The sequence below is a fragment of the Hippopotamus amphibius genome, chromosome 7, assembly GCF_030028045.1.
Source record: "Hippopotamus amphibius kiboko isolate mHipAmp2 chromosome 7, mHipAmp2.hap2, whole genome shotgun sequence".
Classification (NCBI taxonomy): domain Eukaryota; kingdom Metazoa; phylum Chordata; class Mammalia; order Artiodactyla; family Hippopotamidae; genus Hippopotamus; species Hippopotamus amphibius.
In genome coordinates this window covers 8,486,754-8,507,778 of record NC_080192.1, presented here as the reverse complement: position 1 = coordinate 8,507,778, position 21,025 = coordinate 8,486,754, and the positions used below count along the sequence as shown (strand labels likewise).

The 21,025-nt window shown below is 39.1% G+C and overlaps 1 protein-coding gene across 7 annotated transcripts in view; it reads left to right on the top strand.

Moving 5' to 3' along the window:
• Positions 1 to 21,025, top strand: part of TNRC6B (trinucleotide repeat containing adaptor 6B) — a 249,857-nt gene that overhangs the window by 100,308 nt on the left and 128,524 nt on the right. Inside the window, exon 1 of one of the 7 annotated variants that reach the window (XM_057741193.1) lies at positions 10,698 to 10,893. The exons of the other annotated variants lie outside the window; for them this stretch is intronic. Within the exon in view, the coding sequence (XP_057597176.1) occupies positions 10,889 to 10,893 (5 nt within the window). The 5' untranslated portion in view covers positions 10,698 to 10,888. Of the gene's footprint in view, positions 1 to 10,697; positions 10,894 to 21,025 lie in introns of those variants that run through there. 7 annotated transcript variants of the gene reach the window in all.

The window sequence follows — 21,025 nt, the reverse complement described above, 5'->3', positions numbered from 1 at the left end:
GCCCGTGTTCTGCAACAAGAGAAGCCACCCCCAATGAGAAGCACTGCAATGAAGAGTAGCTGCCACTCACCACAACTAGAGAAAGCCCACGTGCAGCAACGAAGACCCAATGCAGCCAAAAAAATAAAATAAAAATTAAAAAAAAAAAGAAAGAAATAGAGATAATTCAGTGTTTTCTATAGCACGGTTGACCAAAATATGTTGTTTGTTATTGACAGATTAGAAAACTTCCTTTCAGCTTCACAACTTGTTATTGGTTACATATATAAATTTGTAAGGTTGTTATCAACTTTGGAAGAACCTCTAGCAAGTATCTTTTGTATATAGGTTGTAAGATTGTAAGGCTTCATTTTTTTTCTTGTGTATTGACTACCCTGAAATACTCTATATCATGGTATGATCTGGCCCTGCACATTTCTGTTAATATGCACAATGAGTTGTCTCAGCAACATCTTTGTACACAGGATGGCCAATAGTAACTCAGCCATACACCGAAGTGACTGAGAACCACATAAATATATTCCATTAAACCCCAAATAAAATATCATCAATATAGCTTTCCCTTTAGGAATCCCCCAAATGCCTACAGCCACTCTAACTCTATTGACATGGGGGATCATGGTGGGGGTGGGGGGAGTTGAAATGGAAAGAGGCTGTGGTTTTGACAATCTGTGTTAAGATTGTGAGGAAAAATATATTGTCTGTGCACATTTTTAAAAATAATTGGTCATTTGGAACAGCGTTGGAGAACTCACATTCCTAATTTCAAAATATATTGCAAAGCTACAGTAATCAAAAATGGTGTGGTACTGGCATTAAGAGAGGCAAATAGACAAATGGAATAGAATAGGAAGCCCAGAAATAAACCCTCATATAAGGTCAGATAATCTTTGACAAGGGTGCCAAGACCATTCAGTGGGGAACAGAGAGTCTTTTCAACGTATAGTGTTGGGAATTTTAGATATCCCTTTGCAAAAGAATGAAGTTCGACCCTTATCTTATACCATATACAAAAATTAACCCAAAATGGATTAAAGACCTAAGCTTAAGACCTAAAACTATAAAACTCCCAAAAGAAAACATGGAGAAAAGCTTCATGACATTGGACCTGGCAGTGTTTTTTAGGATATGACATGAAAAGCATAGGCAAAAAAGCAAAAATAGACAAATAGAACTACATGAAAGTTAAAAAATTTTATGCATCAAAGAACACAATCATAGAATGAAAAGGCAGTCTACAGAATGGGAGGAAATATTTGCAAATCATGCATCTAATAAGAGATTAATATCCAGAGTATATAAAGAACTACAACTCAACAACAGCAAAAATCAAATAACCTGATTAAAAAATGTGCAAAGGGCTCGAATAGACATTTCTCCAAAGATGGTAACATTAATAGCCTATACACATATGAAAAGACACTCAACATCACTAATCATCAAGGAAATGCAAATCAAAACCACAATATGTCATCATTTCACACCCATCAGGGTAAGTACTATCAAAAAAACAAAAACAAAAACAAAACAACAAATGTTGGCAAGGATGTGGAGAAATCAGAACCTTTGTGCACTATTGGTGGGATTATAAGATGGCATAACTTCTATGGAAAACAGTATAGTTTCCTCAAAAAAGTCAAAGTAGTACTACCGAATTATCCAGGAATCCCCCTTCTGGGTATGTATCCAAAAGAATTGAAAGCAAGGTCTTGAAGAAATATTCACACACTCATATTCATAGCAACATTATTCATAATAGCCCAGGGTTAGAATCAACCCAAGTACCCCATTGGTGGATGAATGGTTAAACAAAATATGGTATTTATGTACAATGGAATATTATTCACTCATAAAAAGACAGAAATCCTGGTAAATGCTACAACATGGATGAACCTTGAAAATATGTGAAGTGAAATAAGCCAGTCACAAAAAGACAAATACTGTATGATTCTACTTTTATGAGGTGTCTAAAGTAGTCAAATAAATAGAAAGTAAAATGGTGGTTACCAGGAGCTGGGGGGAGGGGGAGAAGGGAAGTTGTTTAATGGGTATAGAATTTCAGGCTTGCAAGATGAAAAAGTTCTGGAGGTCTGTTTCACAACAATGTGAATATATTTAACACGGCTGAACTGTACACTTAAAAATGGTTAAGGGACTTCCCTGGTGGCACAGTGGTTAAGACTCCGTGCTCCCAATGCGGGGGACCCAGGTTTGAACCCTGGTCAGGGAACTGGATCCCATATGCATGCCGCAACTACGAGTTTGCATGCCACAGCTAAGAGTTTGCATGCCACAACTAAAGAGCCCGCCTGCCACAGCTAAGACCCAGCACAACCAAATAAATATTTTTCTTAAAAAATGGTTAAGATGGCAAATTTTATGTTATATATTTTAGTACAATTAAAAAAAATAAAATAAAAAAATACATTGCAAAAGAAAAAAGAGATTACTGGGCATAGTTTCAGGACCCCTCCTAGGGCTTTGGGAGAGCCTCTTGAAAGTGAGGGGTCCTGCAGTTAAAGCTTCATTAACTTCATACTGAAGCATCTGTTTTTGTTTGTTTTTAACTTTTATTTGCCTTTTTTTTTCAGCAGTTATTCCCGGGCCATAAGTTTTTGTTTCTTCGGTTTCTTCTGGGATATCTTTTTCTTCTGTGCAGCCTCCTCTTCTGGTCTAGGAATAATCTGTTCTTTTTCAGTAAGGATCATCTCAGTGTGGCAGGGGAGAGCTCACGTATGGGTTGATCTGACGATGAGCTCTGTAAGTCCTGCGCCGCATCTTGGGGGCTTTGTTCACCTGGATGTGCTCAACGACCAGAGAATCAACACGATAAGCCCTTAAGTTCAGCATAACTCTCTGCATTTTTGAGCATGTGCAGTAAAAATTCAGCACTCTTTTTGGGCCACTGACCCTGCATCCAGCCCCACTGTAACGATGGGGTGGCACTCATTGCTAAAGCATCGGTTTTGGCCATTCTAATTCTGTCCTTCCTTTGAAACTCAGCTCAAATGAGCTATAGTGTCTCCATTTTCTAACTCCTGTCTCTCTGAGGTTTGGATCCATATAGTCAACAATTTATCTTATACTTTCTTGTTGACTGTCCTGTGTCTTATCTCCTAATTATAGGATAAGTGTTGTCTTATTTTGCACCTTATAAATATACCCAGGTTAATAGTATTCATCTATTCATTGTCATTCATTCAGCAAACATTAATTGAATTCCTCCAATATACTAGATGTAGAAATAATAACCATATACCCTGCCTTTAAGAAGCTCATAGTTTAGAGGGGAAAGCACCAAGTGAATGGGTAACAATAACAACAGGGTTTGAAGGTGCTTCCATAGAGGCGTGTACGGGGTGCCAGGAAGCCTAGAGGAGGACACTGAACTTGAACTGGAGTGCCAAGGAAGGCATCCTCCAGACACAAATTTAATTTTTGAGATTTGGTTCTAAAGAATCTGAGAATTTTTTTTTAGTGTTCCTTTAAAGATCTGCCAGCCTTTTGATTTATAAATGTGTAATAAGAGTGTAAATACTAACCTTCTCCAAAGATTTTGGATTCTAGTTGTGTTACATTCCAATGTAGTTTTGACTAGCATTTCTACCTTCTGACTTTGTGGGGGATAAAAATCCTGAAAAAACTTAGCTCTTACATTTATATTTTTTCTTGTCAGCCCTCCTCAGTCACTGTTGTTTGGTAGTACTAAAGTTGATTAGACTTAGAAAAGCCTTTGCCTTTCCTACGTTTTCTACATGACAAACTCCTACTCATTCTTTAAGACTCAGTTTAAAATCTTACCTCCCCTGTGGAACCTTTTCTGCTCTATTTATATTTTAATTATGGCACTTACCATGCTATATTTTAGTCATGGATTTACATGTTTCTTTCCTTCAAGGTGTTAAAATCCTCTTTGTACCCTCCTGGGCTTGATTCTAGCACAGCATCTAAGCATAGTAGATGCTCAAAAAATGATTCTCAACTGAATGAATGGTGAGTTCAGAGTTTAGAATCTTGTTTTTGAAAGCGTTGATTGGCCTTACTATACTTCATGGTCACAGATTGCATTTTTAAAAAATATTTATTTAAAATAAAATATTTATTTATTTCGCTGTGCTGGGTCTTAGTTGCGGCATGAGAGATCTTTTAGTTGCGACATGTGGGATCTAGTTACTTGACCAGGTATCAAACCCAGGCCCCCTGCATTGGGAGTGTAGAGTCTTAGCCACTGGACCACCAGGGAAGTCCCACAGATTACATTCTTAACAACAATCAGTTATCTTACGAAAGAAGCACCTCTACCACGTCCACCTGATACAAGCTATCCTCCCTCACCTAGAAGGCCATGATAGCCTTCCAACTTGTCTCTTTCTCCACTTGGTTTTCTGTAGTGTATCCTCCATGTAGAAGCCAGGATGAGTTTTGAACACATAACTCTGATCCTGTCTCTCCTAAAGTGGTTGTAAGACCTCCATGGGTCCTTGGAATGTTTACTTTGAGAGGTTTTGGAGACTTTGTCCCACTTTACAGGAAACGTATTAAAAGGTACCCTCATCCCATATTTAAAAAAAAAATATTTATTTGGCTGCATCAGGTCTTAGTGTGGCACATGGGCTCTTCGTCGCAGCATGCTGGATCTTTTGGGCTTCTCCTTAGTTGTGGCATGGGGGCTCTAGAGTGCAAGGGCTCAGTAGTTGTGGCATGTGGGCTTAGTTGCCCCTACAGCATGTGGGATCTTAGTTCCCCGACCAGGGATTGAACCCGTGTCCACTGCATTGGAAGACGGATTCTTAACCACTGGACCACCAAGGAAGTCCCTCATCCCATATTAAATACGTGGTTTTATTTATTTATTTTTCTATCATATGTTAAAAGAACTTTAATAATTTTGCTTCTGAAATTCTTTGGCTGCAAATAACTGACTTAATTTGTAATTATCTAAGATTTTTTAATGATTAACATATTTAGTATTTTTTGCAAAGTGAGGATTATTTTCAAACATAATGAAAACTTACAAATGCTAAACTTAGTGAATGAAATTGCTGGGTGCTATATTCCGAGGGCACTGACGCATTTATTAATTTTTATGGTTATAATTTTCTTTTTGTATTTTGGACTTGTAAATGTATTTTTTCAGGTCCCAAACATTTGCCTAGATCCTTGAAAAGCTTGTAGATCCTAGGTATTAAGTGGAGACTGAGTAATGGATAAAATGGCGCTGTTCACTCTCCTGCTTTCAAATTCTTCTGTGACTTCCCATTGTTCTCACAATAAAATCCTTTCTGTGGCCTGCAAGACCCACTGTGATCTAGCTCCTCCTACCTCCTGGGTTTCATCTCCGACTTCTCTCAGCGGGTGACCTGGCCTAGCCTCCTGATCATCCCTCTTGTTCTTTAAACACTCAAGCAATTGCTTTTCAACTCTGCTTAAATGCCCGTCCTGAGAAAAGCCTCCCCTAACCACATGATCTAAAGCAAGCCTCTCTGTTTTTCCATATCCCATCAACTCTTTATTTCCTTCTCAGTGAATTTCCTTCTCCCATGAAGATATTGGCTCCAAGTGGACAAGAACCTACCCTGTTTGGTACTACTATATCCCCAGTACCTAGCACAGAGTCAGACATAGAGAAAGCAGTTAGTACATACTTGTTGAACAAATGAAGAGTTATGTTAATAGATTTTGTAATTTAACAATCCTTACATTGTTGGTATAAACCCCCCATGGTCATAATGAATTATTCTCTTAAAACTGCTAAATTCTATTTGCTAATATTTTACTTAGGATTTTTGCGTTTGTCTTCACAAGTGAAGATTGGTTCATAGTTTTATTTTTCGTACCGTGTCTTAGTCCAGATGGGTATCAGAAATATGTTAGCCTCATAGAAGAAATTAGGAAGCTTTCTCTTCTCTCTCCATAAGTTCTGGAACTATAGGGATAATTTCCATGTGGAAATTATCTTTATGATAGAATTAAACCATTTGTGCCTGATGTAGTTTCAGTGGCCAGTTCTTTGAATATCTTACACATTTCTGCAGTGGGTTTTTGTTGTTATTTTCATAACTTCTCTTGAGTTGACCTTGGTAATTCCTATTTTCCTTGACTATCATCCATTTTATTTAATCTTCAGGTTTATTGATATAAAATTATGTATAATTCTCTCACAATTTAAAAAAGTCCTCTTCAGGGAACTTCCCTGGTGGTGCAATGGTTAAGAATCTGCCTGCCCAGAAATAGAGACACAGATGTAGAGAACAAACATATGGACACCAAGTGGGGAAAGGGCAGGGGACATTGAGGGGGGATGAATTGGGAGACTGGGATTGCCATATATACATTACTAATAAGGAAAAAATATCAAATTATACACTTTAAATATATGCAATTTATTATATGTCAATTGTATTTCAATAAAAGTTCTTAAAAAAAAAAAAAAAAAGAATCTGCCTGCCAATGCAGGGCACATGGGTTCGTATCCCTGGTCTGGGAAGATTCTCACATGCTGTGGAGCAGCTAAGCCCGTGCGCCATAACTACTGAGCCTGTGCTCTAGGGCCTGAGAGCCACAACTATTGAGTCTACGTGCCACAACTACTAAAGCCCACAAGCCTAGAGCCTGTGCTCCACAACAAGAGAAGCTGCCACAATGAGAAGCCTGTGCACCACAACAGAGTAGCCCGTGCTTGCCACAACTACAGAAAGCCAGGGTGCAGCAACAAAGACCCAGTGCAGCCAATAAATAAATAAATAATAAACTTACTAAAAAAAAGTCCTCTCCAAATCTGTAGTTATAATGTCCCTGTTCTCACCTCTAATGTTAATTTATAACTTCTCTATTTTCAATTGATCAGACTTTCCAAAGGATTATCCACTTTTATTTATTTTTTTATCAATTTTTAAAACAATTAAAAATTTTTCAGTATTTTTATTGAAGTATAGTTGATTTACAATATTGTATTAGTTTCAGTTGTACAGCATAGTGATGCAGTTACGTATATTTGTATATATACATATACATGTATATGTACATGTATTCCTTTTCTGATTCTTTTCCCTTATAGGTTATTACTAAATACTGAGTATAGTTCCTTGTGTTATACAGTAGATCCTTGTTGGTTATCTATGTTATATATAATAGTGTGTATGTGTTAATCCCAACTTCCTACTTTATCCCTCCCCCACCTCCTTTTCCCCTTTGATAACCATAAATTGTTTTCTATGTCTGTGAGTCTCTATTTTGTAAATAAGTTAATTTGTATCATTTTTTTTTGATTCCACATATAAGTGATATCATATGATATTTGTCTTTGTCTGGTTACTTCACTTAGGATGATAATCTCTGTGTCCCTCCATGTAGCTGCAAACAGCATTATTTCATTCTTTTTTATGGCTGAGTAGCATTCCATTCCATTCGTCTGTCAATGGACATTTAGGTAGCTTGGCTGTTGTAAACAGTGCTGCAGTGAACATTGGGGTGCATGTATCTTCTCGAATTATGGTTTTCTCTGGGTATATGCCCAGTTATTTATTTTTTAAAACAAAAAAAATTTATTTTAAATATAGTTGATTTACAATATGTTAATTTCTGCTGTACAGTAAAGTGATTGTTATACCTATATATTGATTTTTTAATATTCTTTTCCGTTATGGTTTATCTCAGGATATTGAATATAGTTCTCTGTTGTTTATCCATTCTGTATATAATAGTTTGCATCTACTAACCCTGAACTCCCAGTCCATTCCTTCCCTACCCCTCCCCTTGACAACCACAAGTCTGTTTTCTGTGTTTGTGAGTCTATTTCAGTTTTGTAGATAGGTTCATTCTAAAACCAACAGAAGTGTTTTGAATCAATAAAGATTCAGTCAACTCTTTTTATGTTTATCATTTTATCATTATTAATTTATTTTTGAGTTTGTTACTCATTTTCTAGATTTTTGAGTTAAATGTTCAGTGCATTATTTTTCAATCCTGTTTCCTCATAGAATATTTTAGTGGTTATATAGTCACCAAAGGTACCAACTTTGAAAGATAACACTCATTTGAGTGTATAAATTCTGGTTTATTTGTTTTAAAAGTTTACTCATTTTTTTGTTACTTTGTATCCTCACCTTGTAATATAATTTAAAAACACTGTCAGATTGTTAATGTGAGAACAGTATAATAAATATAAATATGTCACAAAGTCCAAAATGCCTGGAAATACAGAGAAAATAGTGAATTTATTACGCTTCTTTCTTTCAGATGAACAATTGGACTGTTTTAAGTTTAGAGGTATCTTACCAAGAAAAAGATTCCTGGAAGTTGAAGAAAATTATTGATCATATTATTTGAAAATAGAACTGATATTTTGCGTTAATATGTGTTTGTATTTCTCGACTTTTTGTGCAGCTTGTTATTTAACACAAGGGAACACATACATACACTTATACAATAATATTCTGCACTGAGGAGTGGAGACTTGGCAAAGTTCTTTCTTTAAAGAAATCCTGTCCCTCACAAATTAAAACAAGACAGCTGTACAGTCTCCATGCAGTTAACATGTTGAGCGTGCTCCACTTAAGTAAGCTTTCCATAATTCATCTGGAAGGTATTGGAAGGATAAAAATAGACTAAATGTTCAAAATTTCCATCCTAGGAGTTTCCTGCTTTTGCCTGCATCTCAATTGTCTGTCCAGGTCCTGGCTCCTACTCCACTGGGGTCTGTACAAAGACAGTGGAAGCGTTTACACCATAAATATTCAAGCTGCCAGATCATCTAGGCATTGGCCTCTGCCTGCCCTGAAACAGCTCATTTCCCGTTCTTCTATCAGAGTGGAAAAAGCGAAGGAGGGAGACTGTATAAAGATCCAGAAGCCAGGATGACAAAAGTGTTGGATTTAGAAAGTGTTCACAGGTTCCTATTCAAGGAATGCCGGGCTTACAAAATCTATCAGTTCTCCGCTGGCTGGCATGTCAGATTACGCTTGGTCAGCCCATTTCATTTGGGAGAATCACACTGTGGAATCCGACCTTTTCTGGTTCATAGAAATAGATGGAGTCTGATAGTCACAGGGCACTTTTGCCCATTTTCTATCACTTTAGTCAGTTTATTTCCTCAAGCAATCTTAAAACAAATAGATGGAGATGAGTTTCTGGAAACTATGTGATTTTTATTCCTTGTATCTGGATAGCACATTTCCTCTGTTCAACCCCGCACTCTTGAATGGAGGTCTAAGTCATTAATTCTTTCATTTATTTTCCTACTGTGTGGGGCTAGGTAGGTGTCAGGCCTCACACAACAGTGAAGGGAGATGTGTGTGTCTTATACATACTGGGGATGACCAACTATAAGCAGGTTCTTTGACAAATAATAAATTGCAGTTATGACCAGTGCTGTGAAAAAGTAGTAAAGGAACTTAAGGGAGTGTTGAACAGGAAGGCCTGGTCTAGACGGGGAGGGTCAAGGAAAACTTTCCTGGGGTAATGACTTTTGAGATGGCAAGGATAAGATGAAACAGAACTGCTAAAAAGAAAGAAGCCGAGTACAGTTTTAGGGCCGAAAGGAATCAAAGATACCATCTACTGATGGCCAATCCTTACATTCCACAAATGAGAAAACTGAGGCCCAGAAGGTAAAGGGAGTTGCCTAAGGTTACACAGCCTGTTAGCCTCAGGGCTGGAGACACAAACACAGCACGGTTTTCTTAGGTGGGTAGAAAGCAAGATGCACTGAGTCAGGGGACTTCCCTGGTGGTGCGATGGTTAAGACTCCCTGCTCCCAATGCAGGGGTCCCAGGTTCGATCCCTGGTCAAGGAACTAAATCCCACGTGCATGCCACATCTAAGAATTCACAAGCCACAGCTAAGACACAGCACAAGCAAATAAATAAATTTCCTTATTAAAAAAAAAACACACTGAGTCAGAAGGACTTAGGAATGGTGGAAACCAGGTAAGTTTTAAATTTAGTGCTGACTCCAGGTCAGCTGCAGAGCTACTTCCTCAGGTGGGGGAGGGGATTAAAGGTGGCTGAGATCTGCCAGTTTGCTGTGCTGTAGCATAGTTTTTATTTGGGGTCAGGGAAGGAGGTACCAAACATACATATGCTGGAAACAAATGTGGAGTTCAGCTGGGAAACCAGTCACTGTTCTGCAGCTGTCTAGCAGTGTGATTGGGATAAGTCACTTAACCTCTCTGAGTTGGCATTCATAGTTTATACTTTGGTTATATTTCTTTGCAGTCTTTTCCTGTGCATTTTAGGAGCTTGTTAGAGATCAGATTTGTCCTATATTTCATCTCAATCTTTAAAGACAAAAGTCTCTTGTTTGGGTAAGGTGTTGTTTAAGCCCCCTTTTAAAGAGCAGTTTGCCAGCCTGTGCTTTCCCAAACGCCCAGAGAATAACTGTAGCAAGTGAGCCAAGCTCCAGGATCTGCAAGAATTGTTAGCAACTGAGCATATTTCTATAAACCAATAAAGGTTTTTATATTTTGTTCATCTGTTACCCTTATGCTGTTGCCACTTTCACATTCAGTGTGTGTAGGTGGAGAGTATGAGATAACAGCGTTTCACAAATGAGTGGAAAAGGGCCGCTTTCCCTTTAAGGCAGTTTCATTCCCCAGCTCCCTCCCCTTTCCTGATTGACAAACCTGCCCGAAGTCACGTGATCCGCTTCTATTTGAAGGTCACAAAAAGCTGCTTCCTTTAGAGACAGAGGGGGAGAGAGAGAGAGCAAGAGGGAGAGTGAGTGTGAGAGTTAGTTCAAGCCAAAATGGCCGACAGAGTCTCTGCTGGTTTCTGAACATTTAAAATACAAAAAAACAGATAGACAAAAAGAAATCATTTTTGGACCTTTTTTCATTTCCATTTCTACCTTGTATGCCTCAATTTGCTGGATTTAAGCACTGCTGCACTTTATGAGGTTGGTAAATATTTTCAGTTTTTTAAAACCAATTGATTTATGTGGATCTTGTCTAACCGTTTTCACTAATGGTGTTGCAAGTCGGCATTTGTCTAGCATGGAGACTGGCTTCAGACATTTCACGAGTCTGTGTAAATCAGACCCGTGATGTACTTCTGGTTCGGCATTTTAGAAATGGAAAAGCCTTGGTAAAATATTTAATTTTGAAGTGATTTAATTGCACTTTTAATTTATATGCAGATTTTCATCATCGTTTCTCTCTTGCAAATAAATGAAGCGGCGAGTAATTGGAAATTTGATATTTAGAAAGAGGTTTTTTTAAAAACACAGACCTCTCCCTGCCCCCTTAAATCTGCTGCAAAAATTTGCATAAATATAAATGGGTTTGCATTCTTTCTGCTGCTAAGGCCGACAAAGGATCTGGGAGGGCAAGCACTACCCCGGGAAAGCTTTTTCTTTTTTCTTTTTTTTTTTAAAGCTAGGCCATCCTTCGTAGAGAGATGTGAAACCTAAAATAAGACCTGATACGTTTTAAACATCAGGCTGGGGGCGAGTGAACACCAGGAGGTTTGGGGTTTGTAGATTCCCCTGCTTGAAAACGTCCCCAGCAATGTGTGGATCACCCCTCTCCTATCTGCGCGCGCTCATTTGCACTGGTCTCTGTGTGTGTTCTTAAATGTGCAGCCAGATGCGCTTTTATTTTGATCGTGGTTTGAACCAAATGGTGGGACTATCTTGTAAACATGGTGTTTTAAATATCAACAGCCATTCCCCCCCAGTTAGGAATTATTTCTTTATCAGTCTCTCCCTGCGGATTGGCCTTCTTCATTTCTCGTGGATTACAATTTCTGTTTAATCTTATACAGATGAACTGGGCTTTTCAACACAAATTCAGCCTCTGTGTGTGTAGTTGCCTGTTTTAGCCACGTACCCATTGTGAAGTGGTCCTATTGGGTCATCTGAATAAGTAGCTGTATGTGTATGTATGTTGGCTACCCCGAAACTGTGTGTGCAGTGCACTGAAGTTAAATTCCATTACTCCTAATGCAGGATTCTAGAAAGCCTGGGAACAGGGAGGGAAGAAGGCTGAAAACTTGCCTTCTCAGAGCCTCCTCCCCCTATCATTGTGAGAGTGTGATGTAATGCTTCTCGGTCTGGTGGGCTGAAACGATTGTGGTTTGTGATGTGGCCGGTAAATTGCCCCCAACCCTGGAGAAATCACCCCCGCCCCGCACATCCCTGGCTCTGAGAGGCCTTGTTTTCTTTTCTTTTCTTTTTCCTCCTAATTTGTATCCTCCTGATTTATGCCTTAGCATATTGGCATGAGAAAGAGACTGTTCTAAATCTGTTACAAAGTATAGTTTAGAAAGGGCATTTAAAATATGCAAATAGGTTGAATTGTCATATCCCCATCATTAAATATGTAGACTTGGATTAAAGCTAATTAAGCATAAATGGAATAATTTTGATCAGAAGGGAGCAGTGGCTTTTTTTGGTTGTTGTTTCCTTTTTAATTAATCTAATTATAAGATGCTTGCTGGGCCTGAAAGTGTTAAAAAAAAAATGGAAAAAATGCTGGACCGTTTTGAAAATTTGACAGCCTGGAAGAGGGTGTGTAGTGCTTTCAAAAGCTTTATTCACTGTTAAAATGGATTGGCCTCTTGTGCTGAAAATGGCCTGTTTCTTTGGGCCAATTGTGTGTAGATGAAGGGACTTTCACGCTAATTTAACAAAAAGACTTTCCATCTGAATTCATAAAGATAATTGAAGTCCTCTGTCTCTAAAGAGCAAGTATTTTATTATTTTTCTAAAATTAATGTTGTTATATTAGCAATGGAAATGTGTAGAGAAGTGACGGTTTAAATTCAGTGAAAATTTTTTTGGTGGTCTAAGTTCAGCTTTTGTGTAAGAGGGCATGGAAACATTACATTCAAGGGGTAATCTGGAACAAATTTGTCTCTTAAAAATTTTTCTTTCGGCTTGAATTTAAAGGGAAAGACATAGATATTACCATAGTGATAGGGAGTGTTGCTTTGTGGTAGACCTAAGGAAAATTAGAGCTCAGATTTTTGTTGTTGTTTTTTTCTGAAAATGAAAGCACTTATTTGGAGCTTTACTTGTTAGATGATTCATTTTACGCCCATTTCCTAAGTTGGCCTTACAGAAGAAGAATGAGAAGAACCTAAGCTTTCCATGTTTTGCCATTAGCTTGTTTTTGTGGAGTGTGTAAACATGTGAATAGCAGGTTAATTCACTTTGCAAAGCAGAGGGACCAGAAGCAGGGTGCCTGCTATCTTAGGCAAGAAGAATGATATAATGAACATTAACAGGATGCCATCTGATTCTTTGAAATGTTTTGGTAAATATTCTTCTCTCCTAGACAGGTTGAGAAGTGTGATAAATAAGACCTGGTTTCACGTATGTTAGGCATTATGGCTCTCATGAGTTTCAGAAGCTCAGCTGCCATTTTGGATCTAAGTTCCTGCAGAGCCAATCCTGATGGTATACCAAACTATGGTAATTCAGGAGCAAATAAAAATGAGTAATAAATCAAGTGTGCAGATGGATGGTATTTAATTTGTGCCATTTGTCGGAGTTTTCTTTCTGTTGGTAGTGTGAAATGAAGCTTTAAAAACTTTAGAGATGTGGCTGATGTTATGAAGAGCAAAACCCCAGGGATATTAGTACTTGCAGGTTGTGGTTTTTAAAAGTGAGACAGTGTGTGCAGAGGAAGTTTCTTACTGGAGAAAAATAATACAATCCTCACTGAAGTCTCCCCACCCGCAATGCTGGGTCTACTTGTGATATTATAGTAACGTCAATATTCACAACTCTGCTTTGTCTCAGAAATGTCACAGATTCATTATTAAGATTATACTGGAACATCACAAAAATTGATAGTGCCTATTTATCAGAAGTGGTATCTTATTTTTAAATGGTTTTTCAGCCCTTCCATCTGTATGCCAGAAAGGAAGCGTTGGCATCTTTGGTATATGGCGCAAACTCAACTCTGTTGTTCAGCTTTGAATGGCCATTTGTTATTCTCTATCACCACTGGGACAGTCCTTTAAAAATCAGCTTCGAAAAATTGAAGCAGAGACTTATAAGGCTTTTCCAGCTCTTAAACCTACAAGAGACACGGAAAGAGTGATATGATGAGACCTTCAGGTTCTGCAGAGCAGGCCCCAGCGGATAACAGTAGTAAGGGGTGGGCCTCACCCTACCCAACTGCCCCAGGACTGAAAAGTTTGGGAGAAATTTAGTTTTTACAACTGAGTATAATCATTGACCTTCTGCCATTTAAGCTGGACAAGGCCCCGAGGAAACACAGATGAATTTACTTCGTCCCTACCCTCAAGGAGTACCAGTGTAGCGAGGGAGATACTCAGGTAAAGAACCGGTGGCTTTACCTTGGTGCTATGTATGCAAGAGTTAGAACAAGTACCTGGTACATAAATAGCCTGAGTATATCTGCATTAGGAGAACCCTTATTTAAAGAAGCCAAATAATTACTCCTTATTAATTTTTAGTTATCATTTGGATATTAGATTTTAAGTGGAACTTGTAATTTAAAGGTGAGGTTTCTGACCATTGGCTGGGGGCGGGCAGCCTATGCTGATTGTTTCCTAGTACAGTATTGTTCAAGGATTTACTCTAATCCGACTTTCCTCACCTGCTTCTTGTGATTAAGACTTGTGGTGGAGTGGGGTGGGGTGAATTGAAGCCACTTGGCCTGAAAAGGGATTTAACCAATGATGGTGACATTTTAACATGTTTTCCTTTCTTTCTTCAAATATTCAGCAATCATTATTATGCCAATTGCTGGTGTAGGTGCTGGGGGAGCTAAGAATTAATTTGGTCAGCCCATCGCCCTGAGCAACCACCAGTTCATGTGGAAATATTTGCCATCTGATGACTATTTAACCTACTGCTTTGGGTTATGACCAGGATAGCACTATATTTCTTTGCACCTGATGGTCTCCTTACTGCTCATCAGGGAATGAATGGTAATTTTTTGCTTCTCGTAGTTCTAGAGACTTCCATTTAAGGTTTGATGAGATAGTCACTTTATCCATTTTTTTTTTAGGCCTGCAAAATTATCTTTAAATTATCTCTGAGAACCCTGCAACTTAAGTTTCCAACCTAGTTACTCTGTCACATCCCTCAGTTTTCCTTTTTTTTATACCCCTTCATTGTATCACTATCTGAAATCACATTATTTGTGTGTGGTGCCTCACTCCTCATAAACCAAAGCAGACTTGAGTGTTTTGCTTATTGCTCAGTCCTCAGCATCTAGAATAGGGCTTAGCACGAGTAAGTGCTCAATAAAAATGTATTTGAATTTGGCCTGAGTATAAGGTCACCAGGACCATAAGCCCCTGTTTCTTCATCGGTGAAATGGGGATAATATGTTGTTCTGAAGCATAAAGGAAATGCCATACGAAAGGGCCGGCACCTGGTCTCGTTGCTTAGTAAGTGTTTCCTTCCCGTTCGCTCGCTCTCTCTCTGTTAAGTAAGCCAGAAAGGCTGTTACGGCCCCACAGATGCCTAGATCCTCTCCTGGCGCCCAGGATCGTGACGCGCCAGCATTGAGTGCACGGAGCCTCAGCCTGGATGAGGACAGGAGCAGTGCTGAGTCTTCTCTTTTATTCAAGTCCCAGCATTCCTATGGTCTGATGTCGTCTCTTCCTGCTCTCCAGTTCCCTTCAGGCTCTGCCTCTGTGGTGTATCCACATTTGCTTGGCTGCTTTTCATAAATTCTGTGTTTTGCATCAAAAGGTTCTGAACAGTTTCAAATGAATTGGTCTTAGAGTTTACAAGGCAAAGGAGAACATAAAATACAGTTTTTTCCTTCATTTTCATTACTTTGAGCCTGTGCATGTAGACTCTATTTAACCAAACTGGTAATAGTTTTGACTCAAAAGACAGATAAAATTAAAATTTAGGTCAATTGCCCACTTTATACAATGCTTTTGAACTAGTATCGGTGACAAATAGCTTTCATTTATTGACCTTGGACTGGAATTTGTTTCAAAGAAAAACAAAATTTTTTATCTGTTCATTCATTCCGAATAATTATTGAATACCTGTGACCTGCCTGATACTGAGATAAGTGCTAGTATAGGAGTAGTAGGAAGATTTTTTCTAGGGACCATTGCTGAAGTTAGAAAGAATATAAATGCAAGGAGCCTGCCCAGTCCTCAGAGTGTTGGGTGATTACAAAAGTGGGACACCCAATCCAAATAGAGGGACCAGCTTCTGCATGGGCCCTGAGGCAAGAGAGGACTTCAGCGTATTTGGAGAACTGTATGTAGAGTACTTGGACATGGTTGGAGCGTGATGTGAGAGAAAAGATACTCTGGGAAATGAGAAGTGAAGCTGAAGAGGTAAACTGGCAAGATGCAGAAGAGTATATAAGTCATGTCTGGAAGTCTTTATCTTGAGAAGAGTTAAAGGGTTTTCAGCAGGAATTTCACCTGTTCAGATTGAATTTTTGAAAGATATGCTCTAGTTGCACTGAAGAAGATGATCAGAGGATTGAGTATAAGACCAAATGGTATTGCAGTAATCTTAAGTAACGGTGGCCTGGGCTGACAGCAAAGTTGAGAGGAAGTGAATAAATCCAGAGACATTTAGCAAGATTTCACAGAACCTGCTCTTTGAAGGTTAGGGTTGGGGAAATAAAAGATGACACGTCTGTCTCTGGCCTGGCCTGCTGATGAGATGGTGGTACCATTCACAGGGTTAGGGTCCATTTAGACGAAAGACGTGGGATTGAGAAAACGAGTTCAATTTTGGAGTAATTTAATCTTGGGACATCTAAATGAAGGTCTGGAGTAATTAGATATCTGGCTGGAGATAAACATTTGAGAAATCATCAGTGGTCCCAACTTTACCAAGATTTTCCTTTTTAAGTTGATTTCTTTGGTAAGATGTCCAAAAATCGCAATGTGCAGTACAAGTGCTATTGGGTCCTGTTGAAAGGACATTATTTTATAAAGAGGGTAAGACCACAGCTGTACTCGCATTAATTACTACAGTGGTCGCCATTAGAAATACAAAAGGAGTTTGAGGGAGGAGAAAGGCTAATTTTAGCTGGGTTTATCAGAGAAGTCTTTATATGAGGACCTTTTATTTGAGCTGAGCCTTAAATATTGAGCAGAATTGTGAAGAGCAGACATGAGGGCAGAACATTGTAGCTGGAAGATTAGTTGTGTTCAGAGGGGATTGAAGGGAGGTTGGATGTCTGTGGGAGAGCTGGGATGCCTGCCGAGTAGTTCATATTGCCGTGGCAGGTAGTGAAGGTCTGTTGAAAGTCTGATGGCAATGTGATCAGTGTGGTATTTCAAGAGTAATAGTATGGCAGTGGAGCAGAGGAGGACTGGGCATGGTGGGGTTGGGAGAGGGGAGACTTGAGAAAGGCAGGCCAGGTAGGAGGAGGCTGTGGTGAAGAGGACTGTTATGAAAGGGCCTGCCATAAGACTGTGGCATGGGGCTAGAAAAGAGGGAGAAAGAGGTCAGAAATGGAGATAAAGAATTGGAAGTCCTCCACGTAGAAGTGATAGTTGAAGCTGAGGTGGGGTGAGGTCACCATGGAAGTGCAGAGAATGGGAAAAAGAACTGAGAATGGGGCCTCAGGGGACAGGAAGAGAAAGAGGACCTGGAAAGGATTAAAGAAAGGTGCTTGTGCAGGACAGTCAGTAATAGTCACTGAAGATGAGGGAAGGACTTCTCAGTCTCAGATGCAGTCAGCAGGTGTTGATACCACACAGGAAGAACAGTATTTGGGTATGGCAACGTCACCAAACCTGGTGTAGGAAGGTGCTCCGGTGGGAAAGATTTGGGAGTCATTAGGTTATGCCAGCACACGCATTCAGTAGAAATAGAATGCGAGCCATGTGTTATTTTACATTTTCCAGGAGTCACATTAAAAAAAGTAAAACGAGGGAATTCCCTGGGGGTCCAGTGGTTAAGACTGCGCTTTCATTGTTGAGGGCATGGGTTCAATCCCTGGTCGGGGAACTGAGATCCCACAAGCCACATGGCGCAGCCAAAAGAGAAAGAAATAAGGGAAGTTAATTTTAATAATATATATTTTATTTAACCCAATATGTGCAGAAAGTCAGTTCAGCATGTAACAGATTTAAAAATATTAATGAGATATTTGGCATTCTGTTTTTTCATACTAAGTTTTCAAAGTCTGCTGTGTGTTTTTTACTTATAACACATTTCAGTTTGAACACGAAATTTTATTGGAGATGCTTGATCTGTGTTTAGATTTGATAAAATTTACAGTTGAAAAAGTACATTCACATACCCAAGTGTTTTCAAACATAAAGTTTTCTAGTAATGAAAGTAAGTTATCAAGTAAAAGAAAAACTAAATTTTTTTTTTTTTTGCTGCACCATGCGGCTTGCAGAATTTCAGTTTCCCCACCAGGAACTGAACCTAGGCCACGGCAGTGAAAGCCCGGAATCCTAACCACTAGGCCACCAGCGAACTCCCTTAAGTTTTAAATTAATTAGACTAAGATGCTTTTGAAAATTCAGTTTCTCAGTCACAGTAGCCTCATTAAAAGTGCTCACTAGCTACACGTGGCTGTGAAATTGGACAGGGACAGTTTGTTCAGAGTAAGACAGGCTACTTGCAGCTAATGTGCACTTTGGAAATAGCCAGAGGTCACAAAGCGTTCTTATCACAAAGCCTTTCGCAGGATTTTGGTGTTACTTAGAACACATGTGGGCTTATGCTAATGAAATTTTTAGAATTGAAGGGGTCAAATCCTAATTTTGCTTGTAAGGAGATGAACTTTTTATGCATAAATTCTAAAATTTAAAACAAGAATTTAAAAAGTTGTTTTGGCTAAGGTCAGCTGGATGGTACATTGGCAGAAGTTCTTAAACATAACCAGTTCTTGTCCTGTTTCAATAATGCTAGGTACGGAAGTTTACATCTAAAAACAGATTTAGTTGGAGGGGTGGGAGCACTCCTACCCCCTTTTTGAACTCTGCGGAGTCAGTGAGATGTGGGCTTCAGATGAGGAGGTGACATTAGGATTCCAGTGTTCTCAGAAGCTTCCAGTCAGCGGTCCCAGTGGTCCCTTCTTGCATGGGTGGAGGTGAGTGAGGGGGAAAGGGTGCCAAAGGGCTAATTACTTTGTGCTTGAATCTCACTTCTTTTTGGCAGTCTGCAGGCTCTTTGGCCATAGACTATTATACTCATTTTGTATTTTTTTTTTTTTTTTTTTTTTTTACTAATTTTTATTTATTGGCTGCGTTGGGTCTTCATTGCTGCACACGGGCTTTCTGTAGTTGAGGAGAGCAGGGGCTACTCTTCATTTCAGTGCGCAGGCTTCTTATTGCCGTGGCTTCTCTTGTTGTGGAGCACAGGCTCTAGGTGTATGGGCTTTAGTAGTTGTGGTGCATGGGCATAGTAGTTGTGGTGCACGGGCTTAGTTGCTCTGCTGCATATGGGATCTTCCCGGAGCAGGGCTCAAACCCGTGTCCCCTGCATTGGCAGGCAGATTCTTAACCACTGAGCCACCAGGGAAGGTCTCGTTTTGTATTTCTTGACATTCTGGGCCAAGATAATGTTTACCAAATACGGGTGGTTTATAAAAAAGCAGGTTCAAAGATGTTTAATGATCTCATTGATTTTATGCTGCTTTGTAGTTGCTAACTAGACTTCAAAATAATAACCTGTAAAGGTAGAAATGATCTTGAGTTGTGCTTGGAACCAAACTTTGTTCACACTGGAAGGTTAAGCATTGGTTTTGGGTCGGTGTACAATTCTGTTTTGGTGGACATCGAGGACCTTATTTTTCTGTGAAGTGTCTTATAAGAGTTTGGGGTGTTATTCTGTGAAGTCTTGTTCTTGTTTTTTAAATCAATATGGAAATTAATTCCTTACGTTTTTGTTTTCCTTTAGAAGTGCATTTTGGTTATCCATGCCTTTGTTAAAAACCAAACTGTGTAGTGGTGGGCTTATGTGATGCCCTTTAATTGCTTAAAAAGAGTCCTAGCACAAGATCCCTTGCTCCCCTCTCAGGAGCCCAGAGCAGTGAGTCTTGTACCTCTCAGTGCCATTGGTTTCTTTTGTTTTCTTTTCTTGCTTACAGAAAATAATTGCTGTTCTTTTTATGCCAAGAAGTTCTTATTTATAAGCTGAAGTTAGACAGCTAATTGGGTAGCTTAGAACAGTGGCTTTCAAACTTTTTGATTGGACCTACACTAAGAAATACAATTTGCATTGAGGCCCTGTACATACATAAAGTATACACTGAAGCAAAAGTATTTATTTTCTAATATTATGTGATACATTCTATGCTGATATAGTCTACTCAAGTCCATTTTGTAAAACAAAACCCAAAAAAAGCTGATCCCGACCACGGCAGTGATTTAAGGGTACACTCTGGGTCATCTCACTGAGGTTTAAAGAATGTTTAAGGAACCACTCATGGGTTTACATATTGCAGGACATGATCCCCCAGTTTTGCTGGTTTTGAGAATCAAATTTATCTGTCCACTCAGTTGTCACGCCAGCCAAATTCATAAGCAATTTTTTAAAATGTTAATTTGCAGGACTTCCCTGGCAGTCCAGTGCGTAAGACTCTGCGATTCCAATGCAGGGAGGTGGGAGTTCGATCCCTTGTTGGAGAGCTAAAATCCCACATGCCGCCTGGTGCAGCCAAAAGATTAAAAAAAAAAAAAGTTAATTTGCTACTTCAGTATGTAGGAGATGGATATTTTTGATGACCAGAATGTTGTCCTCCCTATCCAGAGCTTTCCATTTGGATCAAAAGGACTTGGCCTTCTATATTGACGAATGGAGAATATATATATATATATATATATATACACACAAAATTTTAGAGAAACTGAAGTCGAAAAACCCTATTGCCAGATTATGTATTTTCTCTTGGAAAAACCCCACAGAAAACACTGCCATACTTTCTGTCTTGGAGGGGTTCAGGGTAGGGTGATTCCCTACCCTTTTTCCAGGTTTCAGGAAGACACATTTCCCCTAATTAACACATTCTGTTTTCAGACACACTTCAGTAGGTTTGATTAGGTAAGCATTTCCCACTGTTTGTCAGGGTACTAATAGGTTTGTCTGGGGGGAAAAAAGTTCC